At 47.1% G+C, this 22,377-nt stretch overlaps 1 protein-coding gene across 1 annotated transcript in view; it reads left to right on the forward strand.

Annotated features, from left to right (window-relative positions):
- Positions 1–22,066, forward strand: part of LOC136760152 (uncharacterized) — a 110,633-nt gene extending 88,567 nt beyond the window's left edge. Inside the window, exon 11 of the mRNA XM_066715433.1 lies at positions 21,296–22,066. Within this exon, the coding sequence (XP_066571530.1) occupies positions 21,296–21,478 (183 nt within the window). The 3' untranslated portion in view covers positions 21,479–22,066. The remainder of the gene's footprint in view (positions 1–21,295) is intronic.
- The last annotated feature ends 311 nt before the right edge of the window (positions 22,067–22,377 follow it).

Genomic DNA, 22,377 nt, shown 5'->3' on the forward strand with positions numbered 1-22,377 from the left:
GTTCCTCCTGAATTGAAATGCCACAAATAAAACATTGACTTTCGATGAGGCCACCCCTCCTCAATCCCCCTTCAATAGTGACTGTTATTTTCATAGAGATCATTCGAGAGAAAGAAAATATGTTTTAATAATAATGATGGTAATAACGATGCCCTCCTTTTAAACCCAGGCTATTCAATGTAGGTATCCTGCAGCTGGAGGATTATGGGTAAAGACATTGTGATCCTTCACTTGACCTGATTTCCTTCCTTCCATCAGGTTTTGTTAGGTTTGTTTTTCCTTAATGTTTTTGTTTTTTCCCTGCGTGTTGGATTGAGGTAGAGCAGGTTTCTCAGTAAAGAGACAGATAGAGACAGCCAGAGAGAGAGAGAGAGAGAGAGAGAGAGAAACGGAGAGAGACAGGCAGAAAGATTGAGGAGGAGAGCACAGGGCCGGTGGCAGACCTGAGTCCAGCCAGCTGTCCCCTGTCATGTGCGCCGGGTGCTTTAATCGCCTCGAGGCAGATGGGCGCTCAGCGGAGGGAGCGGCACCCGGGCACTGATGGATGGACGCTCCTCGGCCCGTCCATCTTGTATAAGAGCCTTTGACCTTGTTTGTGAGTGAGAGACAGACGGGCTTCACAGAGCTGCCGTCCCAGAAGCCCTCTCTGGACATTTTACGATTCGAGAAAAAGGCTGGATGTGGGAGTGTTTAAACCCTACGCCCCGTGGAGCAGCGTACTCAACACATCAGATCTCTCTCAGAATAGTTCGGTTGTCTGGAGCACAAATCCATCTCCTGTAGCTCCCCATCGGCACTGGAGGTGGTGATCACCACAGAGGCACTTGCAAACAGGCTTGTTTTCCGGACTGACTGTGTGGGATAGCCTCACAATAAGTGAATCCGCAAGACTTTGTTTAATTCGAAGTGTATGTGTGGATATAATGAATACAAATAGAAAACAAATCAAAGACATTATTTTTGTGTAAGTTTTGTGTCTTTGCACCGTGCCTGAGAATGTGCTTCTGTAAACACAAAGACTACTCCAGCAGACTGGCCGTCAAGAGCAGTTTGCCGAGCGCGGCCATTTGCTTGGCATCGATCTTCGAATGTTTTTCTCTGAAACTCCCCTCTCTCTCCCCTGGAACGGTGCTGTGGGACGAGCACATCCCGAGGTGTGCGGAAATTCACAGCGCTTTACACGGAGCGCACAATCCAGTTACAGGTGTGAAAGGCTTCACAGTGGCCACAATTACACTTGATGCATTGCCCTTTTATTTTCCACCATCGCAAAATGTGTCCCAATTGCCAAAATCGTTTGTTGTCGGATCCCACGGGGGAGACGTGCGTAGACATGCAATTACGCTCAGGCCCGTCCCCTCGGCAGCGCTTTATTTTTACTGTCCCTGTTCCCATTCTCTTCCAGCGTCCTTCGTCCCTCACAGCTTTCAGTAACTAGCAGATAAGTGGTGTCTTCTGAAGAGCCGGCTTTGTTGGGGGAGCAGATGTCAGCAGGATGTTGAAAACCGTGTGTTTTTGTCCCAGAAAGAAAAACTGATCCATCAATTGACAATCATCGACAGTATTCTCTCTCCTTCTGTGGGAAAAACTCGATATAATTACCAGGGTCAAACCAAATAAGGTGAGCGGATCCCTGCTGCTGAATCTCTGTATTAAAATCTCCATCTTCCTCTCTTTTTGTTGCCTCTATGTGTAGGAGTTAGAAATCCACACAGCTCTGATTTTGTATCTGCGTTGGCACCTGTCCAGTGCGTTGAATTCTTAATTATCCACAAAATTAATACTTCGTCACAATCTGGGTGGAGGCCCGTGTGTTAACCTTTAAATATTTCAGAGAATGTGGTCTGAAGAGTAAAATGTTACACAGTGCTGAGTGAGAGCAGCAGCAGCCTACACAAAAACACAAAACAGGGTCATGATATGTAAAGTTCATACTCAATTTCTTTCTATATCGATCACAATTCAGTGACTCTCGCTCTTTGGGCAGATGCCAGATTTGACCCAGACTCCGCAACGATCCTTTTTCTCCACTCGCTCCCTCGTTCAGTCCCGGAGATGTGGTGAGGACAGCCCTCGTGTCACCTCCCTGTCGCCATTCTGTGAATAAATCCTGCGTTGTCTTCCGAGCGATATTAATGCACTTCAAGGCATCAGCCATATGGCCGCGGCGCTTGGCTGACGGGAACTCTCCTCGGGATCGGGGCAGAGAGACCTCCCACTGAGGTTATTGGAGAAAGATGAACAGATGAATAGCGGCTGTGTAAGCAGAATATTAATTACACATGTGATAAGTGGCACACGGTAGAAATGACTGCTGGAAAGAAACCAACAAGAAAAACGAGTTGCAGATGCTTTCCTTTGCCACTGCACTTTCAGCTTTAAAATGAGAGAAATATATTTTAAGTGACTTTATTCTGTCCAAGAACATAAGAACAAAAGAAAGTGTCCAAACGAGAGGAGGCCATTCGCCCCATTGTACTTGTTTGGTGTCATTAATATCTAAGTGATCCAAGGATCCTATCCAGTCTATTTATAAATGTTCCCAAATGGTAGCTTCACCCACATCGCTAGGGAGTTTTTTCAGATTGTGACGCCTCTCTGTGTGAAGAAGTGTCTCCTGTTTTCTGTCTTGAATGCCTTGAAGCCCAATTTCCATTTGTGTCCCCGGGTGCGTGTGTCCCTGCTGATCTGGAAAAGCTCCTCTGGATTGATGTGGTCGATGCCTTTCATGATTTTGAAGACTTGAATCAAGTCCCCACGTAGTCTCCTCTGTTCCAGGGTGAAAAGGTTCAGTTCCTCAGTCTCTCAGTAGGACATTCCCTTCAGACGGAATAAGTCACCAGAAAGACTCACCAGAGCCCTAGTCTTTTGAATTAACCAGAAGAATCATTAGCTTTATCTATCTATCTATCTACACTCACCTAAAGGATTATTAGGAACACCATACTAATACTGTGTTTGACCCCCTTTCGCCTTCAGAACTGCCTTAATTCTACGTGGCATTGATTCAACAAGGTGCTGAAAGCATTCTTTAGAAATGTTGGCCCATATTGATAGGATAGCATCTTGCAGTTGATGGAGATTTGTGGGATGCACATCCAGGGCACGAAGCTCCCGTTCCACCACATCCCAAAGATGCTCTATTGGGTTGAGATCTGGTGACTGTGGGGGCCAGTTTAGTACAGTGAACTCATTGTCATGTTCAAGAAACCAATTTGAAATGATTCGACCTTTGTGACATGGTGCATTATCCTGCTGGAAGTAGCCATCAGAGGATGGGTACATGGTGGTCATAAAGGGATGGACATGGTCAGAAACAATGCTCAGGTAGGCCGTGGCATTTAAACGATGCCCAATTGGCACTATGGGGCCTAAAGTGTGCCAAGAAAACATCCCCCACACCATTACACCACCACCACCAGCCTGCACAGTGGTAACAAGGCATGATGGATCCATGTTCTCATTCTGTTTACGCCAAATTCTGACTCTACCATCTGAATGTCTCAACAGAAATCGAGACTCATCAGACCAGGCAACATTTTTCCAGTCTTCAACTATCCAATTTTGGTGAGCTTGTGCAAATTGTAGCCTCTTTTTCCTATTTGTAGTGGAGATGAGTGGTACCCGGTGGGGTCTTCTGCTGTTGTAGCCCATCCGCCTTAAGGTTGTACGTATTGGGGCTTCACAAATGCTTTGCTGCATACCTCGGTTGTAACGAGTGGTTATTTCATTCAAAGTTGCTCTTCTATCAGCTTGAATCAGTCGGCCCATTCTCCTCTGACCTCTAGCACCAACAAGGCATTTTCGCCCACAGGACTGCCGCATACTGGATGTTGTTCCCTTTTCACACCATTCTTTGTAAACCCTAGAAATGGTTGTGCGTGAAAATCCCAGTAACTGAGCAGATTGTGAAATACTCAGACCGGCCCGTCTGGCACCAACAACCATGCCACGCTCAAAATTGCTTAAATCACCTTTCTTTCCCATTCAGACATTCAGTTTGGAGTTCAGGAGATTGTCTTGACCAGGACCACACCCCTAAATGCATTGAAGCAACTGCCATGTGATTGGTTGGTTAGATAATTGCATTAATGAGAAATTGAACAGGTGTTCCTAATAATCCTTTAGGTGAGTGTATATATATTCAGCTCTGGAAAAAATTAAGAGACCACTGCAATTTTTTCTTAAATCAGCATCTCTACATGTATGGCAGCCACTCCATTCCATTCATATTTGTATTTGGAATTTGGGGGAAATGTTGTCAGTAGTTTATAAAATAAAACAAAAATGTTCATTTTACCCAAACACATATCTATAAATAGTAAAACCAGAGGAACTGATAATTTTGCAGTGGTCTAATATTTTTTCCAGAGCTGTGTCTACATTTTGTGACAAAATCCTGTAACATAAGATTGCTTTCAAAAATGTTAATAGATTATATTTATCAGTTAACTTAATGCTAAGTGAGTGAACAGAAGAAAAATCTACATCAAATCCATATTTGATGTGCCCACCCTTTGCCTTCGAAACAGCATCAATTCTTCTAGGTTCACTTGCACACAGTTTGTGAAGGAACTCGTCAGGTAGGTTGGCCCAAACATCTTGGAGAACTAACCCCAGTTCTTCTGTGGATTTAGGCAGCCTCAGTTGCTTCTCTCTCTTCATGTAATCCCAGACAGACTGGATGATGTTGAGATCAGGGCTCTGTGGGAGCCAAACCATCACTTCCAGGACTTAATGACTTTTGCTGTATGTGTGGAGTCATTGTCATGCTGCAGAATATATTTGGGTCCAATCAGATGCCTCCCTGATGGTATTGCATGATGGATAAGTATCTGCCTGTACGTCACAGCACTGAGGAGACCATTCATTCTGACCAAATCACCAACTCCATGTGCAGAAATGCAGCCCCAAACTTGCAAGGAACCTCCACCATGCTTCACTGTTGCCTGCAGACACTCATTCGTGTACCGCTCTCCAAACAAACAAACTGCCTTCTGCTACAGCCAAATTGAATTGATGATCATTAGCACCTGTTTGGTATAATAGTTTAATCATACACCTGACTATATGCCTACAAAATACCTGACTTGTGCAAGTGAACCTAGAAGAACTGATGCTGTTTTGAAGGCAAAGGGTTGTCACACCAAGTATGAATTTGATGTAGATTTTTCTTCTGTTCACTCACTTTGCGTTTAGTTAATTGATAAATATAATATTAATGTCTATTTTTGAAAGCATTCTTTATATATATATCCCTTGCTGTGCTGTTAGGGTCAGTACGTTTCATTGGCTGGAAAAAGACAATTAGTGTCAGGGACGATGTATCTGCTTGCTAGTCTGTAACTCAGTTCAGGCCTTGGAGTCTGTCTTTGGCTGTGCTTCATGATCGGGACACAAACCACACACCTACGCCAACAGCAGCGCCAATAAGAACCGCTAATGGCCAGTGTGTCCCCGAGACGCCACCGAGAGAGATGGCATCGCACTCCTCCACCACGGCTCTCTCGTAGGGGACGCTCTGGGTAGCGGTGCTGGTATTCAAAGGGAAAGCTCCAGGTGTCAATCAACGCACGCTGATGAGGCTGATGCAAAGAATAATTAAAGCAATCAAGACAGCAGCTAGCGGATAATTAATAAACATCCCCCGAGAGCCAACAGTTATGGCTGCTCGGTGACAGATATAACAGACACATCAAAGTAAAGATAAACTGAAAGCGATGACATTTTTTGCGTGATTGATTCTGCGCGTGGAGCAGGCATAGTATTGTGTTCAAATCGGTTTGATGTGCGTTCGCTGAATATCATTGATTTATTGTCAGGCAACACCGCTTATGTACATCAGAGATCTGCTTTTTAAAGTTTACTCCAGGGATAGGAATGCAATTACGTCTGGAGGAGTTGCTGTAATTTAATTTGGGCTGATTAAAGTGTCGTATCAAAAACAATATGATTACCACTCGACCTGAAGGGGCTGTCGATGAATGTGGGTCCTAGGTCAGAGTTCAGCAAATTCAGAAAGTCTAAAGAACCCCCATTACACACACTGGCTGTTCAGCTAGCTGTTTGATTGTCTTTATCTTCAGATCTCCTGATTTCATTAACATCACCTGGGCCTGTTTAGTGCGAATCTGACAGGAAACACATTGACAGCCAACAGGTGGGAATGGAAAATAGAAACCAATAAAACAGATCAGCTCTTATAAGTCATGCCAATTGAGTCAAAGCAGGTGCTTCTCTTCGGTCTGTGTACTTTTTGATATATTCATGCCTTCTTCCATTCATCCATTCATTCATGTAATTATATATCCAGCGGCGATGTGTTGCTGTGTGGAAGAGTCTGACCCCCTTTTCCCCTCGACCTCCCACTCAAACTGTAAACCCGTAACTGTGTAACCGTGCCCTGTAATGTAGCAACGCAGTTCAGAGCTAAAACCCCCTTGTCGAGAGTCACGCTCCGCAGCGGCACTGCAGGCTGATTTGCATGTGCAGATGAATGTATTCACTGATTTATATTGGTTTAAAATGACTCCCAAATACAAATGGCTGTTCATCTGTAATAATAACTGCCTTCAACTCGTTGTCGTAGCCGAGGAGGCGTTGGCAGCTCATTTCAAGTGCCGTCTCTGAAGAGAGAACTGTGAAGAAATGTTGCACGGCGTCCTTCTCTCTGGATAACTGTCCCACAATCAATAAAGTCCTTTGAGCCGTCATCAGCTCAGATCTCTCCCTGCAGAGACATCGTCAGCGTCTGCAGAAGTCGGGCGCTGTATTTAAACTCACGCCCCGTTGAAAGGATTCACGCTCTGTGTTTGAAACCATGTTGTTTGGTGAATCGTTTAGGTGAATAAATATTGCTTATTTAACTAGACTTACTAATGGGACGTATTCATCTTTGTGGTGTTGAACACTTATCCAGCCCGGAGAAACCAGCTGAGTGCACTGAGTTTAATGAACAATATTTCTGAGACTAAATGAATCACCAGATTCACTGAAGGTGTGTGTGGGGGGGGTGGTAATACAGTAAAAACAATCCTGTAGGAACCATCCTGAAATGCATGGTTTATTGGGCTGCTGTTGCCTTAATGAACCATCTTCACAAACATTACGATAAGACCATTTGTTCTCTGTGAAATGTAGCTGTTTCGTTAGAGAGGGTTTAGTCAGAACAACAATAATTGCATTAGTGATGAAACCGCTGATAAATAATACATTTACAGTAATACAGAACAGTGTCTTCAGACCCTAAAATAGTATATTTCCGCAGGGGTGATTGTTTAATTGCATTTTAGATTTTTAAAGCTAAGACGGTATTGCTGGTAAGTTTAACTAAAACAGTCTGTTTCGTGTCATGCCCTTGTCTGCGTCTGTCCTGCCCATGTCTGCATCTGTCCCGCCCGTGTCTGCGTCTGCGTCTGTCCCACCCGTGTCTGCGTCTGTCCCGCCCGTGTCTGTGTCTGTCCCGCCCCTTGTCTGCGTCTGCGTCTGCGTCTGTCCCACCCCTTGTCTGCATCTGTCTGTCCCGCCCGTGTCTGCGTCTGTCCCTCCCATGTCTGCGTCTGTCCCTCCCATGTCTGCATCTGTCCCGCCCGTGTCTGCGTCTGCGTCTGTCCCGCTCATGTCTGCTTCTGTCCCACCCGTGTCTGCATCTGTCCTGCCCTTGCCTGCAACTGTCCTGCCTGTGTCTGTATTGCCCGTCCGTCCCGCACTTGTCTGCGTCTGCGTCTGTCCCGCCCTTGTCTGCGTCTGCGTCCCGCCCTTGTCTGCGTCTGCGTCTCTCCCGCCCGTGTCTGCGTCTGCGTCTGCCCCGCCCGTGTCTACGTCTGTCCTGCCCTTTGCTGCGTCTGTCCTGTCTGTGTCTGTGTCTGTCCCGCCCCTCACTAATGGTAGCCTCCCTCTCAGCAGTCTCTCTCCGGCCCACAGGAGGACATTCTCTGTGTCTCTGCCTGGAGTCGAGATCATTAGTCATTTCCACCTCTGCTACCAATCACACCTGCTCCTGATCACCGGTGTAACACTGGCGGCTGCAGTGGCTCGTTGTGTAATTGTCTCTGTATTCTGCAAAATATGTCAAGTGTGCAGGTTACATTTGGACTCTATCAGAGAGCGAGAGAGAGATGAAAATGTATACTGTATGGCAGCCCCGGGAGCTGGGCTTTGCAGAGCTGGGGGACAGAATACAAATCCTAATCAGCCAATTGAAGGAGAAGAGATGCTATCCGTTTACATTGCTGTCAGATCCTCTCACAGAGCTCGGTGTGGGACGGGTTTGCTCTCCAGTCAGAGTCTGTCTCCGCTCTTTGACGTGGCACTTGAGGACAGCGGGGGGACGGGCGCTACCAGAACATCGCACAACAATAATCCCAGAGACGGATCAGCGCCGCTAATGGAGAAAGACCACAGCAGGTTCGATCTATCACATCGCATTACTGTGCTGATGGGAGAATCGCATAAAAATGCACGTGTTTATGCGCTGCCGAGGCGGGGCGAGCGGGGATCCGCTTTGCCAGACAGCTGCGTTCGTGCCCTGGTTGTGTGAACACGAGCGATGGTGTAAAGACTGAATCATTCAGGACGTCTTACTGGTTTTACAGTGTGCAGAGAGAGCAGTGATTAAAAAGCAAGAGGAGCGCAGGAGTTGCAGAAGAAACAGACAAACCAGGAGGCAAACAATGTTGTACAACACTGACTAGCAAGTTTGAGATGAAACCAGGGCTGAGGACAGTGAGGTGAGATGGCACCCATGAACCCCTAGTTATGGTCTCGTTGGCCCAGGGCTCGAATAAAGACGAATCGCTTTCTCGCCACACATTTACAGGAGACGAAAGCTTGAGATGCACAACAGATAACATCTTCAAAAGGTGTTTCTCCGATGTGAAGGATTACTATGGAGTACAGGGATGGACATTTCCCAATGGGGGGGTATTAACCTTCGCAGACGTGTCCCAATAAGCCTTTCATTGAGCAAAACGCACTTCAGACTGTTCGTAGATCTGATATCAAAGCTGTGCGGAGGACGGCGGCGTGTGTGAGCGCCAGCATGAGACGTGCTCCATGGGCCGCGTGAGAAACACGTGTTTTATCGCGTGGGGAGGCGTGAGCTGTACGTGTCAGTGTACAAGGTTTGCTCTCACACGCCTTCACGTTGACTGAATTATCTTTCTCTCTCTCTGCCTCTCTTTCACACTCACATACACCTTAACAGAGGTCCTTCACCATGAGAAACCTCATTTTGAAAGCTAATTGTCTCTTTCCATGGGAGAGAAGCCAGGACCTGCCATCTGAATGTTCAGTCCTCCCCACACTTGTGTTGTTGTCGCTTTGCATTGCAATTTCTCCGCGCTCTGAGACAGACATCCAAGAATTGGGTTGTGTGACTTTTGTAGAAAACTACAGAAAACCTTGTTCCACTGCACCCTGGATTACCCAGAAGCCACTGCTGCGAGGCCGCTGTGCTTGGCTTTAGTCCATACTTGATTCGGAGCAAAAGTTTATTCTCCACCGTATGAAAGTCTCGGCTCTTTAAAGACCTGACTCTGTTACAGGCAAAAAAATATATATATTATTACCAAAAAAATAAACAATACACAGACGATTCACTTTCGATTGCTGAACATATTTAATATGCAAATCAGCAGCATTTCTGTCGGGGCGACAAGAGACTGGCGTGTAACGGTAACCCATAATCATGAATATCTCTAAAAAGCATCTTAATGTGTTGTACTCGTTTAATATCTTCTCTCTGACGTTACTTTATTAAAGCATCTGAACGATCCCAGCCCCGAAATGATTTGTCTTGTGAAATCAGCGAATTGTATTTATTTCACAGTCATGTTTACTTCAATTGAGCATAATGCCTTTGACCTTAAATATATCAAGCTTTTATAAGCAATAGTCAGCCGCTGTGAGAAACACGTTTCTGCCACCATATCAGTGGATAGAATTATAGTGACATTAATTTCAGCTAAATATTAATTTTGTGTTAAAAGTCAATGTGCAGTTAATAGGTTTTCCAGAATGGTTTTTGTAGAACATCAGTTAGACCGGGGAGGTTAATAGACTTTATGCAAAAGAGAAAGTGTTTTTCTTTTAATTGCGTTTCATTATTTATTTCCGCAGCCGGGCGGGGGTGTGAATTGTTATCTCCGAGCGGGGTTGTGAGAGGGCAGCCCATGTCATGCTGGTGCCGCAGTATATCAAAGGCAAGGCGAACTTTTAACAGCACTCGGGGAGGGCAGGGCGAGGGATGATATAGGGGGGGAGTGAGCCACACGGAGACCTTGATCAGATCTGAATTATGAAAGGCTGGTGCGACGCAGGTCCTCGTTAGGTGTGCGATCTTTCACTGTGTGCAGGAAGCCGGCCGTGGGCTATCAAACCTGCGGCGGAGACGGGGGATAAAGAGACGGCGGGTTACTGCGAGGAGACGGGAGATAAGAGGATGAAACGGCAGTGAATGGAGTTTCCTTTTTTTTTTTCTCTGAGCATACGAAATTAAACTTAATTGCTTCCGTGGCCCCTGTGAGTCTCGGCGCTGTGTGGCATGTTAATACCGCTCTAATAGGCGGTCGAGGGGAAAATCTCAGGCTGCACAAATAGTTTTTCCGCGCTGGAGTATAAGCAGACACAGAGCGACCTCAGCGACGCCTCTCCGTTACAGCACCGCGCGGGGGACGCGAAGTGCGCGTCTGAGGGGAGAACTTTGTCTGTTAAAAGGACGCGTGCGGCTCCTCCGAGGTGAGACGGAAAGGGGGCAGGACTGCTTTTCACTGATATAGATGGCAAACACAGAAACGCAAGCCAGCTGTTCGTGATGCAACACAGCGCGTCTGACTGCGTTCCTGTCTCGACAATGAGCTCCAGCTTTAATGAAGGCCGAGAGAGAACAGCTGGTGCCAGAAACCTGCTGCCCTGTAGCTCTGCCCCTGAGTGTGCTCCCTGAGAGTGGCCCGGCCCCTGAGAGTGGTCCCTGAGAGTGTGGCCCCTGAGGGTGTGCCCCTGAGTGTGCCTCTGTCAGCTGTCCGTGATTAACTCTTTCACAGGGTTTTGACGCTGCAGTGAAATCGAGGTGATTGACGCAGACTGACATTTAATAGATCGTCTTAAACGCTCCCTGGTCGGCTCATTAACGTGTCGACTCAATTTATGGTGCTGATGCGATTACCGCGGCCCTGCGCTCGGCTGGGCTTCTCCCGGTGTGAAATATTCAACCCTGTTCTGACTGTGGCCCCGGAGTGAGTGAGCCCTCCTGTGACGCGCCTCTGAGATTGTACCGTAAGAACTCACTGACCTTTAGATGCCCTCAGCTGTCCCAGGACGATGGGTGTCCATTCTGATGAGATCTACAGTATTTCAGTACGCCTCCAGGACACCGGAGAGTAAAATACACAACTTCAGCCTAATTTCAGCTGCTCTTAATTAGGACGACCACTTCTCAGCTTTCAGTGACAGTATTGCCTCGTAATATCAATAATAGATTACAGTTAATTGAACAGAGTACACAGGAGCCGTTAGCACTCTGTCTGAGGCTGTAATTTGGGTTTTTTACATTAAGAATGAAAGTCACTATAAGCGATACCTATTGTATTGTGTATAATGTGATGTCATGTATTATTATTAGTATTATTCACTGTTATGTGTACGTGTTTGTGTACTGGGCCCTGTGCCGGGTGATGCTCGGTAAATTAAAACAAGTTTCACCAGCTTTTCTGTCAACCGTGAAGCGGCGGCAGGGAATGTGCTGCGAACTGCAGCTTTAGATGAGTTTTTAAAGATTTATCGTAGCCAGGGAGCAATCTGCAGACAAGTAAATTGGCATTTGAGGGGTGCCACAAGCAATAGCGTGGCGCATCTCACACGGCAATATACAGGTGTCCAACAGCCATTACGGGCCTGGCTCGGCACGAAAATTGTATGAAAGTAATAACTGGGATTGCTGTGTGTGTTTGAGAGAAAGTGAGTGTGTGTGTCTGTGTTTTTCTGTGTGTGTGTCTTCTGTTCAGTGTCCATTTGTTTCCAGTGGGTTCGTCTCCCTCTCGATGTTTCACCAGCAGCTCTGAGTGAATTTCATAAGCAGTGATACTCAGCCAGTTTGCCCGGGAGTCCTGAATTAATTCGGCGTCCCGGACTCATCCTGTTGAGTTTCCTGGCGAAGGGCAGGACAGGGTGGCGAGGACGATTCGGTAACTCCCCTGACAAGGTGATTCCTATGCTTCCTGGATGGAAGAGGAAGTCTGGCATCTGTGGTGATGGATTTGTGTCCAGCGGAGACAACAGCGTGTCAGTCCGTCCCCTTCTCTCTGGCGAGCAGACACGGATTGTCTGAAGACCGAGCTCTGTTTTCTTTCTGTTTTGTTTGTTTTGTGAGCAGGAAGCGCTCTGTGCCCCGGGGTTGTGTACCGTGTGTGTCGGTTCTTCTCCTCCATCACGTCTGGCACTGTAATTCAACATCATTATGGTTTGTTGTTGATGCCCCGATAATGAGTAATAGGTATCGGTTACAGTTATTGTCTCCTGCTGTTTATTACCATCGATCAAAAACGTCCCGATCAGAATGTGGTGACAGTGTTTGATGGATGACGCAGGTTTGAAACACGGTCCCCTGGGTTGAGCGTTGGGGCGGGGTGAGATATCGCTGCGTGGGGGTTATGTAGAATTTCTGGCGAGGGAGGTCTATAATTAATGATTTTCATACATATCTTAATGTTTTATGGTATAAACAACTCAAGCAGTCAGTTCTGATTAAGATCAAATATAAATAGAAAAGTTGTGCTGAAACTCAGCGTTCCTGTTTCTGATCACAACTGAACACACGAGCACCTGTCTCTATCAGAATCACTCTGCACATGTATGTGCACATGTATCCTTATTAACTGCGTGTTTGGATCGCGTGATGTTTGGAAGCACATGGATAGAGACGGGCATATTGACAGAGTACGTTTTTGCTTATTCGCCTCAAACTGGCGTCAAGCTCTGCTGTTCATCTGCCTCCACAGCGCCAGCCATGAGTGAATTGGCGCGTGGGGGGGGGCACTGCGGCAGCGCGGCTCAGAGCCCGGCCTGTCTTGGCTCCGGCAGGAGAGTGGGAGCTCTGAAACATGCGTGTTTGCATGTTATGCCACGGCTGCAAACATGGGCAGTTCAGGTCAAGGTTGAGGAAGAGCTCCAGTCCTGCAAACAAGGACCGAGGGAGAGAAACGACACCGGAGTCTCCGAAACTGGAAAAGAAACGCAGCTCTTACTCAGGGACAAACCAGGCTGGAATTCACAATTAAAATGCTTTTCAGCGTGATTCTGTATTAATTACAGAGCTGAACTTTAAGCTGATTTATGTACAGATTTGATGCAGTTTGCCCTGGAAGATATCAACTGTAGGCACCTATTAAGCTTTGAATAACAAATCATTTAAAAGACGTTTAGTCACTGAGTGAGCAGCGTTATCTGTGTTGCTGAGTGTAGTGCAGCCTAATCTCTGCATATTGTCTTTACACTCTTCCTGTGTGACGGCCCTCCTGTTTGTCATTTGCCTGAGAAAACCAAAGGCAGCGGTCTGGCTGTAGAACTTGCGATAAATAAATAAATTGTGTAAAGAGCACAACGATCGTAACTGACAGCCCTCAACCACACAAACGAATACCAGTACAGACCTCTCACCCCAAATTGTGCACGGCTCTGCCTGACCACCGACCCTGCAGCCACTCAACGATCCACACTGCGGATCGATAACCTGTTGTTAAGCACCAGAAGAGCGATATTGATAGATGTAGGAAGGACAGTATGTTGTAATGTGGGCCACTGTAGCTCAATCCTGGAAATCCTGACTGATGTGACGATGGAGTAGGTGTCCTGTTGCCAATAAAAATGATCCCCTCGTCTCTGCGCTTAGCAGCTCGGTTCTCCTCTCAGATCTCCAGGGGATTTTTATCACGATGACGGCTGGAACCCCTCGGCTGGTGGCGGGGGTGCACTAGACCTTGACAGCAGATATATCACACTGTGTTTTCTTTTCCTTTTTATTCCTTTCCTTTTAAACACTACATGGACACAGGAAGGCATCCGTCACCGTGTGCGTGTGTGAGAATGTCAGTGCGTGTGTGTGTCAGTGCGTGTGTGTCTGCGTGTGTGCGTGAGTGTGTGTGTCTGCGTGTGTCTGTCAGTGTGTTTGCGTGTGTCAGTGCGTGTGTGTGTGTCTGTGTGCCTGCGTGTGTCTGTCAGTGTGTTTGCATGTGTCCGTGTGTCAGTGTCTGTGTGTGTCAGTGTGTCAGTGCCCGTGTCTGTGTGCGTGTGTGTCTGCCTGTGTGGCAGCACCTGTTGTGTGATATGACAGCCCCTGGGCTTCAGACTCTCTTGGGTGCAAATGAGTCGTCTGGACATTTTAGAAATTGCCTCCTGAAGGCAGGTTTTGCTGGCTGTCCTGAGTGTCACTTAAAGACTATTTACTTGAGAGTAATAACTTTCCTTGGGGACAAGACGTGTCCGCACAATTTCCATTTCCCCGGCTGATTAAGCTTGAACAGGGAGCAGGCGAGAGGGGAGGCCCCGGTGTCCATATTGCGCTGAGGGGCACAGCATTATTATATGAGAAATATGCATAATTTAGAGCCAGGGATATGACATTTAAGGAGAGCATAATGGCTTTGTCAGATACGCAGTCGCTCAAGATGCCCGGTGAGTGAAAGCTCTTGACACACGTGTCGAGTCTGAAAGAAGCTCACGGTTCGGCAACATCTGTGCTGGGGCGGATCTCTGTCACCATGTAAAGAGTGTGACTTCGCTGGAGAACATTTAGAGAGTTGAATTGGTTGTAAATCAGCCCTGGAGTCCTGCGTTCAGACATTCGGCTAGCTGCTGTTTACATGCGTTCAAAACTTCAGATTGTTTCGCCACAGGGAAAGCATCAACCTTTTTTCGACGATGGCAGAAGTGGTACAAGCCTGAATTTGGTTGGTGTGTGTGTTTGTTTCAGTGAACTCAGTCAACTATCAGTATTTTTATGTGGTTGAATCGCTGCCCTTTCCAACTGTTCGCTCTTACCCAGAATGCATTTCACTCCAGTCATCTGGGTGCCCCGATTGCTCCCTTTAGAAGTAGTATTGGTCCTGCTCTGTGACCTCTCAGCTGGTTTCTGATCAAACATGGCGGCGTTTTTCCTTCAGGGTCACAGCAGACCGAGACCTCGTTGCGACCTCCTTCTCAGGAACTCTCTGTCTTTCAGTTTAGGAGATGGAAGCGCGGCAGGAAACGTAGGCAATCTCTTAGTGTCTCACTCACATGGAGGAAGCAACGCTGACTGTGGACTGCAAGCCTTTAACTCTGTGTCAGAGATGTGTGCGTGTTTATCACACAAGACTTGGGATTCCTAGCATGTAAAATCCTTCTACAGATAGCTGAATACATTCTGGCCAATTGATCTTTACTTCACCCAGAAACAAAGATGGCCAGTCCAGAGACATGGCATTGTACAATAGTGTGCCGGATGTGAGATCTGGAGCCTCCCGATCGTAATAAGATTTGGATTGTTGTCATCTTCGCAATCTAGCAGATAGGTGGGACATAAAAATAAGACAAAAGAACTGGAAATAATGTACGCGCACGTGCACGCACACGCGTCTGTGACAACAAGTTGAGTGATTATTGTCAGTGAGATGATCGATGCAGAAGATCTGAGGTGAAATACTGGTGAGCTGCCTGCCGCCTGTGGGTTGTGTTCGATGCACAGGCAGCCTGTAATTATGAAAGTCATCGTTTAATTATTTCCCTCCCTGCTGCGGAGGTGTGACAACAGTGTGTTTAGCGGCCGTCAGACTCACTTCTGCTGTGCTGTCCCGACACAATCGCATCCACTGCCACGTGTCACACTGAGCCGTCGGCGATATTGGGATCGGTTTATGCCGTTTACTCTCCTCGGTCCCCCCCAACACTGCACTGCCTCTCGAATTGCCTGGCCAGTCGGCGCGAGGTTTAATATTTCATCGCAGCGCGCGTCTCCCCCCCGGCTCCGGGGCCACAGTCGCAGGAAGTCAGAGCTGGCCTGTGAAGAGAGGAGTTTGCGCTTGAGGATGTGAAGGGGAGCAGCTGTGATGTTCTGACACATTCGGGGTGGGAGATGCTTCGCTCACTGGGGATTCGGTGGAGCTGGACGGACAGAGACACCGCCAACGGATTATAGAGAACTGCGAGACTGAAGGAGCTCCCCCTTTCCAGCACCGTTAGGCCCGGTCTGTTCCACATTCGGAGGAAGCGGAATACTTTGTACACATACTACACACATTCATGTGTTTGGTTATTTATGTGTGTGTTTGTGCAAGGAAATACACACTTTATAAGACGCGCGTTTAGGTTGAGAGAGGACCATTCTTGCCCCCTGCTCACACTCTTGAGGTGTGTGCTGTTAACAATGTCCAACCTGTGATTTTGTGTGAATAAGAGGGGGACGGTTTCATCGGGTTGAGTCCCCTGGGTGAGAAGCAGTGCGTCTCTAGAATACAGTCTTGATGTTAATCGGTTGGCCTGTGACTCTTCAAACCAAATTTAGGCCTCAGAGAGGTCTCAGCACAATGATGCGTTCACTTTCTAAATCTACAAGTAATCTGATGTCAAAGCTAATGAAAGACCCTATGCATGCAAAGCTGGGAGAAAGAGAGAGATTGTGTCTGATTTTGCTTGGTCAATCTTTGTTGTTGTCGTTGCTCCACTTCCTGTATACAGGGGTAAGACCAATAAACGCTCCTTGTGTGTTGCTCAGCCTAACCGGTTTGTGCATCTCAGAAGGACCCACTAATTTGTTCAACTGGCCGACAACCAAGTCAGCATGAATTACTTGTGCAGAGATACTTCGGGGCCACACTGTGTCCCTCGAGGGCCTCCTTCTGGAGCCGAACAGAAGCTCAGTGTTGAACAGCGGGTTTCCTGTCATGAAATAATTTCCTACTGAAGTTCTCTAAAGCAGGTTTCCAGGAGAGAGACTGGCTTCTCCTTCTTCCCTTCTCTGTTTTGGTTTCGTCTGCAACGCCGTTATTAGCAATTAGCTTCCGAGATCCACTCAGACCGGACCAGAGAACGACGCGCCCCCGCAGAACGACGCGCAGCGGGGCACGGGGCTCCGCACGTCTCTGGATGGGCTGTGGCGTCTCCGGTACCCTGCAGGGACCCTTTCTCAGCGCTGGGATAATTAGTACAATATCACCGTGGGATTCTTTCACATTAAACAAACTACACGAGAAATCAAATGAAGAAATTGCAGATAACAAAGTGGATAATAAGATTTGCGCAGCCTGTTAATGAGAACTCTCTTTTCTTTCTCCGTTGACGAGACGCCCAGAGTTTTGTATCAGACAGGATGGTTTCTGCTAGTTTCACTCCTGCAGCAAACACACAATCCCTGCAGTTCCCATCATGCGGTTCTCCATCTACACCTGTGTATGAGCGTGTGTATAATATCTATATAAACACAATTATGATTAACTCGGAAAGGCTTCACACAGGTTTAGTCAGCTTCCCAGGCGTGCGTTCGCTCACAGCTCATATTCTTCTGAGCAAAATTACCTCGTTTTAGCCCAGAACACATTTCTATTACGAAGTGCTTTCTTGATCAATGAACCGCAGCACAATACAGCGGTTACATCACATTCGCCAGCTGTCTCTCCACTTGAGCGCCCCCAACAACTGAGATCCGCATTAATGCGTCTCAAGGAAGACCTTTCGATACGGAAGTAACCGCCGACAAAGGAGTATGTCTCGAGCTGCGTGTGTTTACATGTGTGTAAAGATTGCAGTGCGTATTAACATGTGTATGTCTTTATGGACATGCGTTACCCAAACCTAGACCCCTTCCCTAGACTTGAGGAAGCCCGAGGTTAGTTATAAATGCACTCCTCTGTATTGTGTCTGTTTTCTGCCCACCACAGAATCACAGATTCAGGCACACATTATCATACACATATTTTGTTAATGCACTACTCATCTGAAATGTCTTTCCATGGCCTGATTAAAAACTAATCGAAGCCGCCGTTTCACCGTCTGCTACAGCAACTTATCAACGGGGCTGTGTGGGTTCAACGCGTTTCTGACAGTTTTTACAGTGGACCTCTGTATTTTTGTCTGCTTTGACTGAAAATATTAGCTAGTCTCCTAAAAGAATTAGTCAGCCAAGAAATCTGAGAATGTGCTGTTTTGTTCAGTTGATAATAACTAAAAATATTAATGTCACAAACCTTATCTTTTCTGTCCAACATAATCACAGCCTTGTGTTGCTGTAAAGACACTGTACTTTAATTACACAAAGGGATAAAAACTCCCGAACTTGACATTAGTTCCCACTGGCATGTTTGTGGGACACTGTAGGGGAATAAAACGAGGGGAAGTTTTGCGATTCGTCCCAGGAAAGTATTGGGAGAATCCGAACATTATTCTGCCCTCAGGATATTGTCTTGTGTTGTGTTCGAGCTGAAGCCGACATATCCGAACACGATTCCTGTCCGGGAGACTAAACTGCGCCGCAGGACAGAGACAGTCGGGCACTGCTCCTTCACATGTACAGAACTGAAATGATGTCACAGACACTATTGCAGCTTATCATTCCCCCCTTTTCTCTCTCATAATAATAAAGCGTTGCCGAAGGTCCTGGGAAAACGACACGCTGTTGATTTCCGTGTTCGGTGATATTTGTGATGTTCATTAGCGGGGGACGCAGTGTTGTCTCCTGATGTGCATCAGGGGCCGTTTCAATCCACGCAGAGCCTTGATTTGCCCTTGATTTCATATGGGGGAGCTTGACAAGCATTTTCATTAGGTTCTGATGAGCGTGTTTCAATAATTTACACTAATTACCCATTTCCAGGGTAATTTAGTATGTAAATTTGTTTTAGAGTACCATTTCTTTTTTTACCTTTCAGGAAAATATCAATTTGAAATCCTGCGTCACGACGATTCGTAAAGAGTAAATCAAAACAAAGTTTACGTGAGCCGATCACTTGGCGGAGCAGCTGTCGCGGTGATTGCGGTTTGAGTTTCCCCGGCGGGGAGGGAGAGTGCGTTGTGAGCTTGGGTCTGCTTTGTGTTTCCTCTGAGTGAGAGGCTGAAGTCGACACGTTGCTTTATTGCACGGCGTAGGAGCGCGGTTTTAATCGGGGGGCCTACCGGAGTCATCAGCCTCTTAATTACAGCAGCGCAACCCTCCTGCCATGCCGTCCAGTGCCGATAAGAGCCTCCGACTCCAGCGATCGCTCGGAGATGCCCTTGTCACGGGTAATACGGGGTGATTGTGTGTTATGTTAAGCAAGGTCCACAAAAGGCAGCTCCTCTCGTTGTTCATGAGTTTAATGCATTTTTAATCGTAGGCGCTGACAGAAACAGGGATATTCGATGGGGGGACAGATTATTTCTGAATGTCATTGAATGTCAATTTAACTTTCATGCCGCGAGAAGTGTGTCCTGTCCTTCCCCACGTCCTCCAGCTGTCCTGTCCTCTGCTCTGTGATCCCCTACTGGGAGTCAGCCAGTCCTCCTAGACTAGGACTGTCCTGTCCTCTTAGCCCATCCAGTGTGTTTGGTTTTAGGTGCTGAATGTATCCGATGGAAGGATTTCACTGTTACTAGTGTGTCTTTCTGACCGTCTGCCCCAGCGGCCTGTTCCAGACTCCCGCCTCCCTCTGTGTAAAGCAATGCCTCCTGTTCTCCGTCTTTAAAGCCCTCCCTCACTCGAATCCAAACTCGGTGGCTCGCCAGCTGACATGAGGGCCAGGCGTTGTCAGGGGCTGTTTTCTGGGCTGTGCGGAGGCCTCGCTCTGCCAGTTTTGCCAGCTGGTGAATAGACGTTCTTGCTGCTGCACTAGACATACTCGCAATCTGTCTTTCTCCAGACGCACGCAGTGCTGAGCGGGTCACACGCACGGGGTGTCAGAAACGAGGAACTCCACCGGGACCTGGAGCCAGCGTGGCACGGGGCAGAGTGATGCCCCTGTCAGCCTGCGGTGGACAGAGACACAGTGGGACAATAAAACCCCTCTCACGTGGATTCTCTACTGCAGGCTGCACATTAGAAAGAGCTTAATGTTCTTCATTTCTTTTAGAAGAAATATATATACCTTTCATTGAATACCGTGTAGTAGCTGATGTATGTGTGTGTGTGTGTGAGTTTGTAAGGGCACATGTATCAGAAGAATAGTTTTTCAGTTTTCAGAGTAATTTGCAATATTTGTGTTGATATAAATGTGCGAGTCACACTCTGTTGATTAAACCATTTTCTTTCCCAACGTGTGGAACAGCTGCTACAGCGAGAACCGAGCAGCTGAAGGAATTGTAAATTACACAAACTGTGAGTCGCAGTATAAACTACTCACAGTATACTCTGTGCTCTCGGTATAATCTGTACTCTCGGTATACTCCGGGGCGCTCTGTGAAGGGGTCAGGCTAGCGGCACATCCAGTTCATGGTGGCCTCTGTCTGGTGCTGAACTAGACCTCGAGTGACCAGATCTCTGAGGGTGGAGGAGTTTAAAGCTGGTGAGCTGAGGTGGAGGAGTTTAAACATTGAGAGGGGAGGGTGTGGAGGAGTTTAAACATTGAGAGGGGAGGGTGTGGAGGAGTTTAAACATTGAGAGAGGAGAATGTGGAGGAGTTTAAACGTTGAGAGAGGTGGGTGTGGAGGAGTTTAAAGCTCCATTAGGGCCTTTGGTGGGATTTGATTCATGATGCAGCTCAAGAGGAGAATATCCATCTCCAGTCGCCGCCTCTGAGGGGTTTAGTAAAGCCGTGAACAATAGCCTGGGCTCCGGCTCTCGTCTGTAACGTACTGAAGGGGTTTGCATACTTTAAAGTGGTCCCTATATAGTCGGGACAGCCCCTCCCGTATGGCGCGCAGTGCAGTGAACCCTCGACTCCTCACTCAGGGTAGTGATTGATGCTGGGAGAGCTGTTGAGAGTTAACTGTGTGATGAAAACAACTGCACCGCTTTCCTGATGAAACACAGATTGCCTCTCAGGAAGAGAGAGAGAGTTGTATTGTTGTATTGTGGGGGATAGGTACTAAAGCTGCTCTTTTTTCCAGAGCTGGTGTTATACTGTTTATGTGTGAGTTTGTGTCACACTCACCTGGGACAAACAAGGAGTGTAGACGTGACAAGAGGCTTGTTGTAATTTTATGTCCTATTCTTCGTCTTCTTCTTGAAGCTGTCGCTGTCATGTCTGTTTTTGATGAAGATGATGATGATGATGACTGTTGCTGTTTGTTTCTCACAGTATTTGTGTTTGTTGTTGTTGTTTCCCTCGTTAACTCCCTGGTCGTGTCGCTCCCGCAGCTCTACTCCAAGCTGAAGTGCGACGACGCCCCCATGCTGGAGCACACGGAGCAGCTGCTGGCCGAGCTCGGCCCTGGGGACGAGCAAGAGGAAGATCTGGCCTCGGACCAGGAGCAGCTGGGCCTGGAGGACATTGGGGACGACTTCGTGGACAGCAGCGATGAGGACGCCATGCAGCACTGACCCCGGAAGCAGGGCAGACCAGGGCACACAAACTGCACTCATCAACTCCAGAGGGGCTTTATTGAGCTGCTGGACAGTGGTAGCGGTTCAGTCTGTCTGTGTGTTAATTACACAAGGGCAGCTCATGTGTAAACCCTCCATACGTTAGTAATAGTGTTAATAACTATTTTATTACATTTGCGCAGTTTGTGTACCTTAAACTCGTGTTGCCAGGTTAAAGAGATACTGCGTATGAAATGATTGTCAGCTTACTCTATGGGACTCTGTCTCCACCCTTGTCCCGTCTTTATTCCTGTTTGAGGCTGAATCGGCCATGTTTTAAAATAAGTGCCTTTGCAGACATTAGTAATGGGTGACACAGATACACACACACCTCCACCTGAAGGCCTTTGTGTACTCGTCCCGGTGTCTCGCACACCCCTCACAACTGAAGTATACGTCCCCCAGAACCCAGTGTTTTCAAGCTTAACTGTGTTGATGAATCTGTCAAAAAAGTCAAGTACATCACAGAGGGTTTGTGTGTGTGATGCTTGTTTTGTACAACTGTCGTGTATTTCTACAACAAATAAATCTCAGAATTTAAAGGCAGTTGGTTTGTGTAGCACGTGTCGATGTGAACAAACCCAAACTAAAGTAAGGGCCAAGGTCTGGACATGAATCACTGGACGTGTTACACATATGTGGCGGGAAACGCAGAGTAATTGGATTAATTACAGGACCAGATTTCATTTAAATGCAGATGAAAAGACACGACACAAACCTATCCACTGTGGCGTCGCATTCCAGAGCATCGAGGAATAAAGTGTTTCAGTCTGATGCTGAACCAGACGCTTGAGTTTGATTCTGAAATATATGCAGGACTGATCGGAAATGATCAGTTATCAAAATTGAACAGATTG

Source organism: Amia ocellicauda, chromosome 10 (genome assembly GCF_036373705.1).
Source record: "Amia ocellicauda isolate fAmiCal2 chromosome 10, fAmiCal2.hap1, whole genome shotgun sequence".
Lineage (NCBI taxonomy): Eukaryota > Metazoa > Chordata > Actinopteri > Amiiformes > Amiidae > Amia > Amia ocellicauda.